Genomic DNA, 12,724 nt, shown 5'->3' with positions numbered 1-12,724 from the left:
ACTTCCTCTTGCCACCCAACGTCACTTCCTGAAGAGTGGCTGAAGGTAGGGCCATTCTCTTTAGTGTTTGCCCTGTTATCCCAATGTCCATCTCCTCACCGCTTGGATTTTGATTGTTTCAAAAAGAAATCTTGACTTCTTTAGCTTGCTAACAAAGGCAAAAGGAAGTAAGTCAACATATGCAATGGAATAATTAAAGACAGAAAAAAAGGAAGAACGAGGTGAGTTTTATTATCTAATAGCGGTATACCAGGAGACGATGATAGCTAGCTAGCAATTCCACCGGCTCTTCTTAAACTCGCCAGGAATTAGTATCGATATATGACGTGTAATTGACAAATGAACCGATGTCCTATTTCTGGATTAATTAACACTTAAGTTGTCTTTCTGAAATCAGTGTCGTTTCACTAATTAAACCGGTTGACTTTATTATTTCTGAAGTCCCTTTATGTTCAATCTTGCTCTAGCCAGTCTGCTAATGTTAACGTGGTCCTGCGGGTTCTTTTCTTTTTTTCAAGGTGGTTTTTTTTTCAGTTCCAAAAAACAACCCAAAATGATCACATTCATATTCTCTTGACAGAAGGGCATTTATTAAATGGGTTGTCAGACGAGTAGAAAATAACTGAATGGAGGATGCAAGTGACATTTCTGTATTTGCAGCACTGCAAGGGGACGTAGAAATTCCACAAAACTACGTTAAGGCCGCTTAATACGTCTTCCCACGTTTGACCATTTCGTTTGTTTCGTGTCTACAGTTTTGTCTTTCCACGCAGATTTGATGTTCGTAGAGCTGTCAATGGTGCTCGGTTGAAAAATAGTGTCTTAAAGCTGACGTTAGCAGCCGGGCCTGCATGTATTGTGTGCACATTTGTATGTGTTTCACACATGCACATACTCAGATGAAATAAGTAATGATAAGTAAAGGAGCAGCCTTTATCTTTGCACACTGCTGCCTCTCCCAGACATGTTTCAGATTAAATTCTGCCTCCTTTTCCAGGCAGAGTTTACATTCAGACCTGCTCAGGAAACGCTTCCTTCCACCGGCTCCAACTGCTGCTCTGCTACAAAGGTTCGAAATCGATCCCGACCCACACTTGGCCAAGCAGGACTAACAGGGATGTCTCAGCTTCAGTACCATTGTCCGGCGAGCCCAATGGCTGCTGCCCCCGCCCCGCTCCCACTGGGGCAGCCTCAGCCGGGCTACAGCATCCACTGTGGCTCGGGCACGTTACCCTCTGAGAGTGCCAGCCAGCCGGTCAGGAGCTCCGCTCTACCTGCTGGTTCAGCTACTCCCTACACTACCACCACAGGTGATGTCGTTTCTATTGTTTTCATTGGAAAAAAATATTGTTTTTGTCTAGAAACCCTTCAACCTTTGGTTGATGGTCATACGTGAGATGCTTTCACTAGATATACAGTACAGTCATCTCCTCTGATTCACCTCTGCCCTTTATCGTACATCTGAGGAGTGAGAAGATGGGGTGTTTTATTTGTTTGTCCTCATGGTCATACCATGAGGACAAACAAATAATTAATAATAATTACTAATTTGGCTGTGTTGTTGTATGTGACAGTACCTAACATGGCAAACCCTAAAGAGAAGACCCCCATGTGTTTGGTGAATGAGTTAGCCCGTTTCAACAAGATCCAGCCTGAGTATAAGCTGCTTTGTGAGCAAGGACCAGCTCACTCTAAGGTACCTGCACGATCAGTTCAGTCACATAATGTCGTCGATGCCGTTGAGATTCCCAACTCCCTCTTTTTTTTGTCCCTCTGCAACCTGTCAGATATTCTCTGTTCGACTCACACTGGGAGACCAGTACTGGGAAGCAGAGGGGCCCAGTATCAAGAAAGCCCAACATTCTGCAGCCGCATCTGCCCTTGTTGAGACGACGCTCCCTAAGCCCACTATGAGGACACCTCGGAACACTAACAGAATCCCAGGTGGGTTCCTCCCATGTAAAAGTCTGCTTACACTCACCGGACGCTCGCTCGAGTATCGTTTAATCTTTTCTTTGTCTCACTTCTCCAGTAGATGGGATGACACACACCATGGAGTTAAACGCGCTATGTATGAAGCTCGGTAAAAAACCAATGTATAAACCAATCGACCCATACCCGGGGATGAGACCCCCAAATTTCCACTACAATATCCGGGCTCCGGGACCTTACCAGCGCTCTATGCAACAGTAAGAGGGCATTATTCCATTTCCCTTTGCTATGGAAGAAGGGAAAAAAACACATTTCCTTTTCCCCCAGGTACTATTACCCGTTTCCCCCCGTTGGACCAATGCTGTACCATATGGAGCTTTCTGTTGGCGGCCAACAGTTTATTGGAAAGGGACGCACAAGACAGTTAGCCAAACACGATGCTGCTGCCAAGGCCTTGAAAGTATTACACAAAGAGCCAATATTGCAACAGGTTTCAGTGGTAAGAAAAGTTCCCTTTTGTGCCGCATTATTCACAACATTTTCCCATTTTGTTGATTTTTTTTTTTAGGAATGTATCTGTTGCTTTTCTATAGATGAACGGCGAGCCGGAAGAAGAGAATCTCAATAAATCAGAAATTAGTCAAGTGTTTGAAATCGCCCTCAAACGCAACTTACCGGTCAACTTTGAGGTGAGTGCGACCCTTCTTTTGATAAATACTCTTCTAGCATCCGTAAACCTCTCTTCATCTCACTGCATCCCTGACTTCAAGGTTTTGAAGGAAGAGGGACCTCCCCACATGAAGAGTTTTGTCGTCCGTGTCACGGTTGGGGAGTTCACCGGGGAAGGCGAGGGAAAGAGTAAAAAGATTGCCAAGAAGCTGGCAGCAGCAGCGGCGCTGGGAGAATTAAAGAAGCTGCCTCACATTCCCAGTGTGGAAAAGTCGCTGCCCCGGATCAAAAAGAAAAATAAATCCATCATTAAGGTCAGTTCTGGACTAAGATCGCTCAGGGCCAAGCGGAGCTTTTTCTATTAACTGATGATCAACCTGTCGCATCAACAGCTGCAGACCAGCCCAGAATATGGCCAGGGCATGAATCCCATCAGCCGTCTGGCTCAGATCCAGCAGGCTAAGAAGGAGAAGGAGCCGGAGTACAGCATGGTGACGGAGCGGGGTCTGCCGCGGCGCAGAGAGTTTGTCATGCAGGTAATTTGGCGGCAGCGGGAAAATGCTGTTAGCATCACGTCCTCTGGTTTCCACGCTCCGCTGCTCTGCCTCAGGTTACTGTGAACGGCCAGTCGGCCGAGGGAATGGGTCCCAGCAAGAAGGTGGCAAAGAGAAACGCAGCCGAGAAAATGCTGGAGCTCCTGGGCTATAAAGTGCCTCAGCCTCAGCCGCCTAAACCGGCACTCAAAACCGAAGAAAAGGTGCTTACCTGTTGTTATTCAACGTGAGAGTCTCTCATAAATCATTCACACGCGTGCCTTTGCTTCTATTCAGACTCCAGTGAAAAAGCCTGGCGATGGTCGCAAAGTGACCTTCTTTGAACCCGGTTCTGTAGATGATACCTCAGCGAGTAAGTGGCACCGGATCTTTTTATCCCGCATTTGCCAGCGGACACATTAATGTTCCGTAAACCTCGTACCCGTTTCATAAAGGTTCTAAGGAGGAGGAGGCCCGCCTGCCTTACCTGAGCCACCAGCAGCTGCCTGCAGGTATCCTGCCCATGGTCCCAGAGGTGGCGCAAGCAGTCGGGGCCTGCCAAGGGTCCCAGCCCAAGGACTACAGCCGAGCCGTCCCCAACCCAGGCAAGGCCACAGTCACCGCCATGATTGCCAATGAGCTGCTTTACGCAGGGACGTCCATGACTGCGGAGAGCATACTGAAGAATAAAAACATCAACCACCTTCCCCACGGACCCCTCACCCGACCTTCTGAACAGCTAGGCTATCTGGCGGCAGTGCAGGGCCTGCAGGTAACCAGCGACCTCCTCTTAGAGAAGCATCGCTGCGTACCGGTGCTTGTTTGAGCATCAAATCCTGACAGATGATGCGTTTACTTGCAGGTGGAATATAAGGATTTCCCCAAAAACAATAAGAATGAGTTTGTGTCGCTGATTAACTGCTCCTCCCAGCCTCCTCTCATCAGCCACGGGATCGGAAAAGATGTAGAATCATGTCATGATATGGTGAGGATGGATTTTTGTGTTTTAATCTCAATTCAAATTGAATCCCTGTGCTGCTTTCTGATGTTGACAACAATGTCTAATTTAACAGTAGCATGAACTGACAAGAAAACAGAAATGCAAGCAAAGGAAGCACCACATGGAACCAATAAATGGCAGCGGACTGAAGGACAAAATCGATGGTGTCTAATGCTGAACAGTGTGTATTACTTAAAGAAAGTAGTGGCCTACATGGTAGCCGATGAGTATTATGCAGGATTATACAGAACTTCCACAGCCTTGTGAGAGACTTGCTTATCAAGGAAACCCTGACAAAAGCATTTTCATATTTTTAAATTTCAAATAGTTGTGATTCATAAATAATCAATGCCAGTGGCTGACTTGTATTGTGTTTATGAAGTGAGTTACTGCCCCCTGGTGGTCAATACCTAGCGCTACAATACTGAGTTCATGCACTATTTATCATTGCATTTGTTGAACAAAATTTGCTCAATTTAGATAATTTTTCTTATAAAGTGTCTTTGCCAAGACCACAACAGCGTAGTTTTATTAAATATACTAATCTCATTATTTAAGGTGAACTTAAAGTTGAAGCTTAAGTTGAACTGTTGCAGATTTTGTGCAGGCTAAAATGCAGTTTTACATAAAAGAAGAGCTGTTGGCTGCTGGATCAGCTGATTTAATGTGCAACATTAGACTGTTCCAGAGCCGGGGAGCAGCCACGGCAAAGACCATGTCACCTTCAGCCTTGATTTGAGAGCTGAATGTTTCTCCAAGGGCGTAATGTGGAGCAGCTCGGTCGGGTACTGAGGGGGCAGCCCATTAAAATCCAAAAAAGAAATCTTAAAATCAGTCCTAAAAGAGACTTGAAGCCAGTGGAATAAGGCTAAAACTGGAGAAATATACTTTTTATTACAGGGGACCAAAATTTTGAGTTCAGAGGGCCAAGAGCAACTGTCATGTGATCCATTGATTCACACCCACCTATAATCTCTGTCTTGTTTTTATTTTAGTTTCTAGCCATCCAGGCATTTATATCATTTAAGCAATCCAAGGTTTCTTTTTACTGTTATTGCTTTAGATTTAAAGGGGAAGTGGATCTGAATAGCAGCATATGAAGTAGAAATAAGATCGGGCCTATAACAGAGCCTTGGGGGACCCCATTGGTGTGAGGGGCTGAGGTGGAGGAGTTAAACTCTCTGAGCGGATCAGCTGCACTCCTAAAGTAGAGCCATATTTGGTTAGTATTCAGCAGAGTATCTGTAAAGTCCCGCCTTCTCTCCACAGGCTGCCCTCAATGTATTGAAGCTGCTTTCTGAACTGGACCTGCAGTCAAACGAAAGGACAGGAAATGGACCAGTGCCTCGGTAAGACAGACCTCTCATTTTCAGTCCTTTCAGTGAACATTCTGGGAGTGCTGACGGCGACGCTGCCCGTGGCTTTTGGTTTCCACAGGTGTGGCAAGCAGGAGCTGGAGGGCGAGCTGCACCTCAAACAGGCTAACTCAAGCACACTGACACAGACCCTGGATGGAACGGTGTAGGTCAACAGGCGTGGTTGTCTGTCCAAGCACTAGCGTAAACACAGACACTGTGTTCTTAGTTTTAGAAGACAGCAGGTAGATTTGGACACTGGGGGAGGAGGGGGGGGGGGTCTGAACCATCATGTTTCTATCCTTTCTTCCAGAATGTTAACAGTTAGCCGAGAACAATGGGGGGGGCAGAGTGCTTTATCTCCTCGGTCTTGTTTCATTGTTCCAGTTATTTATTTTGTGGCATTGTAGAAAAACAAATTGAAAAAGTTGCTGCATCCTAGGCAACCAGGTCTTCACGTGAAAAGTGATCTAATGAAGCCATTTAACTGTGATGTCTTTTTTTTTTTTATTAATGCTGGTTTTTAAGTTTTCTGTTACAACCCCAGTTGAGAACGTTTCTGGAATCCGAGTTTGTGGACCTCGTCCTTGTCTAGGGTGCAGCTGGAGAACCTCTGACTTTCCTCCAGTGCTCTCCATCAGCGACCAGCGTTATGGACATTACCGTGTAGGGCTGGGAAGGACCTGTGACTAAATGTAGCGCGTTATATAATGTGACGTTGTGTCTGCTGTGTGCAGCGGGGAGGGGGGTCTTTCCCCTCCGTCGCATCGGTTCCCCACTCTTCCACCCTCCCCCCCCCCCCCCACCCCCACCCTTGTGTCAACCTCCCTCCCTTCACTGCTCCCCATGGTAATTAAAAATGTGCTTATGTGCACAAAACAAACACCGCTCTGGTCTTGAGTTGTTTTTTTTAGGGAGAGATGTGGAGTCAACAGCAGGTACGTTTTACACCGTCAGCCGATGGTGGAGCCGCTGCGTTCGTGTGCGTCTTCAGAAATCACCACCTGGATTTCAGTATTATTTTAATTCCATGCAAACGCAACACAGCACAATATTCCGGAACATTCTTCCCCTTTTAGTCAGATGCTGGTTGATTCTGAAGTTGGTCCATGATTCCATGCCTGAGACAGCAAAGGGAGCCCAAAAATGTGGAGTTTGACAGCGCTAAACTGTCCTATTGAGTATGTTGTTGTTTTTCCTACGGTGACAGCAGTTTAAAGAGAGTGGAGGCCTGACGGGCGATGGAAAAAGCGCTTTTGTTGTGGATGATCACTTGGCTGAGTCGTCATCACACACACACACTTCTCCTGCGTCCTGATTGGGTCTGACGGCTGTCCACACCTGCAAAACGTCCTGACTATCTGAAAAAGAACCCTGCAATGCTAACAAGTTGAAGGCTTTGATGGCTGATTGTCACTCGTACAGTTAGGCGGCTTGAACAGGGCGTTGTCTGGATGCCTGACTGCTCATGGCGTCGATGAAGGGGTACATGCACCTGTCAGACCCCATGAACCGATATGTGACCACATTAGCTTCCCATGGCAACAACCTGAAAGAGAACGCAGAGCGGAGTGAGTGCAGGTGAACCTGCGTCACACCTTCGTGTCTCTGGCGGCCTAAATGACACACGACGTACGCTCTGGAGATGACAGGCAGGTAGGTGAGGCGGGGGATGCAGACCAAAGGCTGGTCGATCAGGATGGCGTTCATGGCCTGCTCGACGCAGTACTGCGGCTCCAGCGGAGGCAGCAGCAGTTCCACCTCCTCCCTGTGGGAGGGCGACAACACAAAAAGGCCAGACGCTTCAGAAACGACCAAAGCTAAGCCGTCCACGACTCGTTCCCCAAGTGCTGCTTCATTAAAGGCGGCTTGTTCGTTTGTGTCCGTATGCAGGTGATGCAAATCGTGCAGCAGAACAAGGCCTTGAAGGAATGAGCACAAAGTAATTGGAATAATGAATAATGCATATTTGCTCTGGTTATCTTTAGACTATGAGTTTGTCTTTGGACTCTAAGGCAAACAGATCCGTCCCTCTAGAGCCGCCCAGTGGTCAACGTACCGGATCTTGCAGCCTTCGAACATGCCCGTGTTGACGATATACGGACACACCAGAGTGGTCTTCACACCTTCCACCTCCTCGGCCAGCAGCTCGTGGGCCAGAGACTCGTGGAAGCCCACTGCAGCGAACTTACTGGCACAGTAATCCTGAAAGAAAAGCGTCCGTTTGGATTTTCGCTGCGTCGTAACGTGGAAACTAGAAAAGAGGGCGTCACGATCTGCACCTCGACGCAGGCGGTGCTGAAGAGGCCGAGGACACTGGCGATGGTCACGATGTGTCCGTGGTTCTGGGCCTTCATCTGAGGGAGGAACGCCTTCACTGTCTGGAACACACACACACACACACACACACACACACACACACGCTGTAGGTTATTATGAGGCAACAGACTGCTGCTTTCTCATTGCTTGTTGGGAAATACATCAATGTGAAGGAAGCTTATGTAGCGCAAGCAGCTTCATCTTAAAGAGGATTAAGAGGGAATCCATAGTGTGTGTGTGTGTGTGTGTGGGGGGGGGGGGATAAAGCTATCGACGCCACACGTTTGCATATCATTAGTCACCCTTTATGCACTCTGTCAGCTGATGAGGGGAGGCAAAAACATCCCCATTGTGTGAGCAGACAATCCAATTACCACTAAATTCCAGCAACAATGCTCGTTGCTTTTATAGGAATACACCTACTGACTTCCACATGTGATCTGTCCGTTCTGAGAACAGCTGGAAGGACATTCTTACCCAGAAGAGGGCGTGACAGTTGACCTTCATGGTCCTCTCCATCAGCTCGTCGGGACAGTCCAGCATGCGTTTCCCGGCCACCACCCCGGCGTTGTTCACCAGCATGGTCACGTCCCGGCCGGCGTCCCGGCGCACCAGCTCCGCGCAGCGATACACCTCCTCCCTGCTGGTCACGTCCACCGTGTAGGTGTGAACCTTGACCCCCATCTCGCGCACCAGCTTGGCCGTCTGCTCGTTGGCGCCGCCGTCGACGTCCCACAGCACCACCTCTGCCCCGTGCTTGGCGAACTCCTGAGCGAAGAGGCGACCCAGGCCGCCGCCCGCCCCGGTGATCAGCACCAGCTCCCCGTCGATGGGCTTGGTGCGCGGGCGCAGGACGGTGCGCACGGAGCTGCGCAGGATGAAGTAGATCATGTCCAGAAGCATCATCTGGAGGTCCATGAGGAAAATCATCTTGTTTGTGTTTCACTGCCCCCGGGCGTGAACGGTGCCGACGGCCAAGCTGGCTCTTCCCCGCACTTCTGACCTCCCTCCCATCCACTTCTATTTAAACGCTCGCCTGGATTAGAGGAAATTCTTTGAGCCCAGAATAAATCCACTTTTGTGTGACGCCCGTGAATGCCTGCCTTTTTACTGCTGCAGGAGGGAATTACTGTTGAGGAAGTTTCAGGATCATCATGGGACACGTTTCCGTGCCCCCGAACCTGCGCGTGAAGCCGCTGCAGAGCAACGTGCAGAGCATATGGTCATTATTGTTTAGGACATTCATTCTGCTGCCACACGCTTCACAATATCCAGAGAAGAATAGTCCGATTCGGGCCCGGACTGAGCCCATTTTCCCACATGGGACTTTTAGCTGACCCATAGAACACTCGACGATTATACTATCATTATTTTCCCCCCTAAAACCAGGGGGAAATGTTCTACAGCTTCAAAAAATGTCTAGTTTTAAGGCGAATGTTACCCTGAAGGTGTCCATTTGCTACATGCAGCCATTTTGCCTCCCTGTCAGCGTTAACAAAACTCACACGTTCACGCCTGAAAGAATCCCAACACATAAGGAGATTACATGTGTGCACTGTAAATCTCTTTATTACATTCTTGTTTCCAAGGTGAACACTGCTGGCTTTAATGTCGACATGTGAGCAGCATTTAGAGAATCTCACTGATGAAACTGCATATTTTGACCCGCTATGAATAATGAGGCGATTGTTTAAAAGATTACAGACCGTACGTGGGGGGAAATAAGGTTATTGAATGAAACGCTCCCTTGGAAATCTGCCAGCGAGGACAGATATTTGCAGGGAATAGGTTCAGTTGATGAGCAACGTGGGCTCCTGGAGGAGCGACTGCGCAGCAGCTGATCGGGAGATGCACTCTGGTGCTTTAACAGTCTGATTTTCTGTCAGCGGAGCTTTTAAAATGATGCATTCATGGCTGAAAAGGCTCCATCCTATTATGGTATCTTATTAAAGGCATGAAATGGTTTTAAATGTGTCTGTGTGTGTGTGTGTGTGTGTGGTGTGTGTGTGTGTGGTGTGTGTGTGTGTGTGTGTGTGTGTGTGTGTGTGTTTGGGAGGGTTGCAGCTCCGCCCATGTGCTCCTCTTCTCCCCTCGGCTTTCACAGTAGAAGGTTACCAAGGATCTTTTTTAGTTGTTCTTTTTGCATGAATGACCGTGACTTCAAAGACGCGCTGAGACACACACGGGACTGGAAGCTGCTCCCAAACTAGTTCTTTTACAAATGTTTTTTTTTCCTCCTTCAGATTGAACCACATTGGTGTAGCGTGTCTATATGTTCGAGTTTAAAGGTGTCTGAGGTGACTCTGATACTTAATTCTGTTTTAAACAAAAGTCACCTGTTTTGGTTTTTTCTTTCCAGTCCAGAATTGCTTCTCCATCTTTTTGTCATGAATGCATCATGTGGGTCTTCACTACAGTGGTCTGTTCCTTTGGGAGGTACAGGACCTTCAGGGGGACCAGAATCGGGCTTTTGCTTCCCACTTCTGACTGGACTCAAACACACGGTCTGAGCTCAGAGAGGAAAGAACAGGCCATAAACAGCTATTTCCATTCAAGCAGCAATGTCCCTGACCCTGTTGAAGAGAGTTCTGGGTCCTTGGGGATCCGGAGGAGCCGTTCTGCTGCTCTGAGTTGTGTCGCAGTTTGTTTGTTCCTCACCGATCTCTGTCAGTCAGGCTGTCAGGAGACGGGCTGAAGGTCTGACTGGTCCTGCCACTGTGACCAGGTCTGTCTGTCCACCCTGGACTGTTGCCATGACTACAAGGCCACCTGTCTGGGCGCGTTTATAAAGCACGTTCAATGTTTATCTGAAATGATCTTTTTTTTTTCCTTCAGTAAAACTCTTGATAAGAAACACAGCAAATAAGGGATTTTAAATCAATTATGCAGTTTCCTTAATGTAGGTGTATCAGTTTTAACAGCCTGTTGTCACAATCGGGTCATCTGTCCAGCTGTAGGTGTGCACATCTCTGAGCATTCAGCTTCCAATGAAACCAGTTTAGAGTTCTCAGCACATAAGAAACAATCTGGAGGTTTTTTCCCACCGTGGTCTGTTTGTTTTTTCTCCGCCGTGTCCTGTGTTGAGGGAGTGGACAGATTGGTCTGGCTGTGTGGGGCACAGTCCACAGGCCAAGCAGGACCGGCCTGCGGGAGCCTCTCGACGGGGGCCACCCCCATCCCCCATCTGAAGGACCAAGATGCCTGTGCTGAGTACTGGTCCCAGCACGGCCGCCTTCACAACTTCCTTAGTGAGACTCTTCTTGTGTTTAATTCAGGCATTTTTGTGGACGGCCACACTATACTGCAACAGTCTCAGAGGACAGAATAACCAGAAAAGCCCTGAATCCCGAGTCCAAAAGGAACATCTATTTCACAGCATGAAATTACTCTTGCTTATAATGTTGAGGCACGCGTTCTGCAACATATGCTCCCCTGTAATGTTCTCACCATGAATGATCCCCTGCACTCAGTACCCCAGGTGACTATGGCAACAGCAGGAAGAAAAAAGATCCCTGACAGCAGTGACGCAAAAGGGTAACAAGTGCAGAAGATGTGAAATCACACACTTTGCACCCTTGTGCTGGATCTAAGTTTGGTGCGTGTGTGTGTGTCTATGTGTCTGTATGTCTGTGCGTGTGTGTCTGTGTGTTTGTGTGTATAAAACAAACAGGTATTGTGTCCAGGTTCAGTTGGCCTCTCTGTCCAAAGGATGTGAGCAGAGAACAGGCGGACACACCCTGCGGATGCAGAGCCTGAGGGTCAGCCATGCCACCGCCCGCTCCGGCTGCCAGACCTGCCAGTTGACTGGGAGGAGACCGAGGAGGACAGGTAAGAATAGAGGGAACGGAAAAGAACTTATCTCACAGCTCACTGCAGCCTTAGAGAGAACATATGAGGATATGCTCCACTCTCTCTCCTCTCTCACTGGTGATGTAACGCGAGCCGGAATCTTTGCAGAAACAGCCGAGGAGCTGAACTGCGTTCTAAAGTTTCCACTTATAGTTCCATCTGCCCACGTAGAGCTCGGCTGTCACTCAGGATGTTCTACTATGTCTTTCTTGCAGCCAGTACCTGATTGAAATAATCAGTAAAATGCCTTTTATCTGTTTTATGCCCTCATAAAATCAATATAAACCCTCTTTTAATGTTATGTTGGCGTTTTTCTGCCCATTAAAGAATGTCAGCTGTAGATTACAGGCAACATTTACATCAGGCTTCATCCCAGGCTGCTCGCATCTAATCTGCAAGCGACCGTTTAGCCGCTAGATGGCGATATCGCTCATCCGTCGGGTCAAATCTTGTGACCAAATCAATTTCTTTATCTGTCCTTGATGCAGAAAAGACTCTCTGAGGAGGCAGGCAGTGGGAAACCCTCAATGCAAGGGAATGTGGAGGCGTGCAGGGAGGCTGGAGGCCTGCTCCTGCCCGACAGCCCACAGCTTTCTCTTCATCTGACATCCTTTTATTTCTGCTATCCACCCTCTTGCCCATATTTATTCAGATATGTGCTTAAAAAGAAATCTGCCAGTACGAACGCTAGTGCTCAAACGCGCTCTCTCAGCAATAATGGTTACTTGTGCTTTTGAGGTGATGTTATTACCCACTTTATTTCTAGAAATTCACAGTGGATTTCTTTTCTTTTTTTTTTTGAAGTCATGAAAGTCACCTGATCCTCTGAGATTTTTGGACAGGAAAAGGACCAAGATGAAAAAGGAGTGAAAAGGTTCATATGTGATGAGCACAGACGCATGCATGTTCATCACGGGTTCTAACCGACTTCATTTTAAGCTTCTTTTCTAAAAAAAAAAACCCCAAAAAACCCAAGTAGATCAAACCAACATTGTAACCTTTATTGAATGGCTGCTTTCTGTTCCTTCCATACTTCAAATAAAAGCCAATAGATTCCAACACCAAAT

General features: G+C 47.6%; 2 protein-coding genes and 1 long non-coding RNA gene across 5 annotated transcripts; 2 read left to right on the top strand and 1 right to left on the bottom strand.

Moving 5' to 3' along the window:
• Window positions 1-14: 14 nt before the first annotated feature.
• On the top strand, window positions 15-6,375 carry stau1 (staufen double-stranded RNA binding protein 1). 3 transcript variants are annotated; one of them, XM_057031027.1, is made up of 15 exons: window positions 15-221; window positions 998-1,310; window positions 1,575-1,696; window positions 1,788-1,944; window positions 2,036-2,189; window positions 2,260-2,431; window positions 2,526-2,621; window positions 2,703-2,915; window positions 2,994-3,137; window positions 3,212-3,358; window positions 3,432-3,507; window positions 3,590-3,906; window positions 3,997-4,119; window positions 5,404-5,483; window positions 5,572-6,375. In XM_057031027.1, the coding sequence occupies exons 2-15, from the start codon at window positions 1,118-1,120 to the stop codon at window positions 5,657-5,659; spliced, it is 2,082 nt and encodes a 693-aa protein (XP_056887007.1). In that variant the 5' UTR covers window positions 15-221; window positions 998-1,117; the 3' UTR covers window positions 5,660-6,375. The 3 variants fall into 3 exon arrangements, with proteins under 3 accessions (XP_056887007.1, XP_056887006.1, XP_056887008.1); XM_057031026.1 differs by having other exon boundaries at window positions 2,033-2,189; XM_057031028.1 differs by lacking the exons at window positions 5,404-5,483; window positions 5,572-6,375 and adding an exon at window positions 4,208-4,488 and having other exon boundaries at window positions 2,033-2,189.
• Window positions 6,376-6,498: 123 nt separating this feature from the next.
• On the bottom strand, window positions 6,499-9,800 carry rdh20 (retinol dehydrogenase 20). Its single transcript, XM_057031030.1, has 5 exons — window positions 8,286-9,800; window positions 7,772-7,870; window positions 7,549-7,694; window positions 7,126-7,257; window positions 6,499-7,038 (listed from the first exon to the last, which is right to left on the bottom strand). Exons 1-5 carry the CDS (start codon window positions 8,736-8,738, stop codon window positions 6,915-6,917), a joined length of 954 nt encoding a protein of 317 aa, XP_056887010.1. The 5' UTR covers window positions 8,739-9,800; the 3' UTR covers window positions 6,499-6,914.
• A 1,000-nt stretch (window positions 9,801-10,800) lies between these two features.
• LOC130524688 (uncharacterized) lies at window positions 10,801-12,723 on the top strand. Its single transcript, XR_008950182.1, has 2 exons — window positions 10,801-11,636; window positions 12,146-12,723. It is a non-coding gene; the product is annotated as an uncharacterized LOC130524688 (long non-coding RNA).
• Window position 12,724: the final 1 nt, after the last annotated feature.

Source organism: Takifugu flavidus, chromosome 4 (genome assembly GCF_003711565.1).
Source record: "Takifugu flavidus isolate HTHZ2018 chromosome 4, ASM371156v2, whole genome shotgun sequence".
Classification (NCBI taxonomy): Eukaryota; Metazoa; Chordata; class Actinopteri; order Tetraodontiformes; family Tetraodontidae; genus Takifugu; species Takifugu flavidus.
This window is presented reverse-complemented; position numbering and strand designations above follow the sequence as displayed.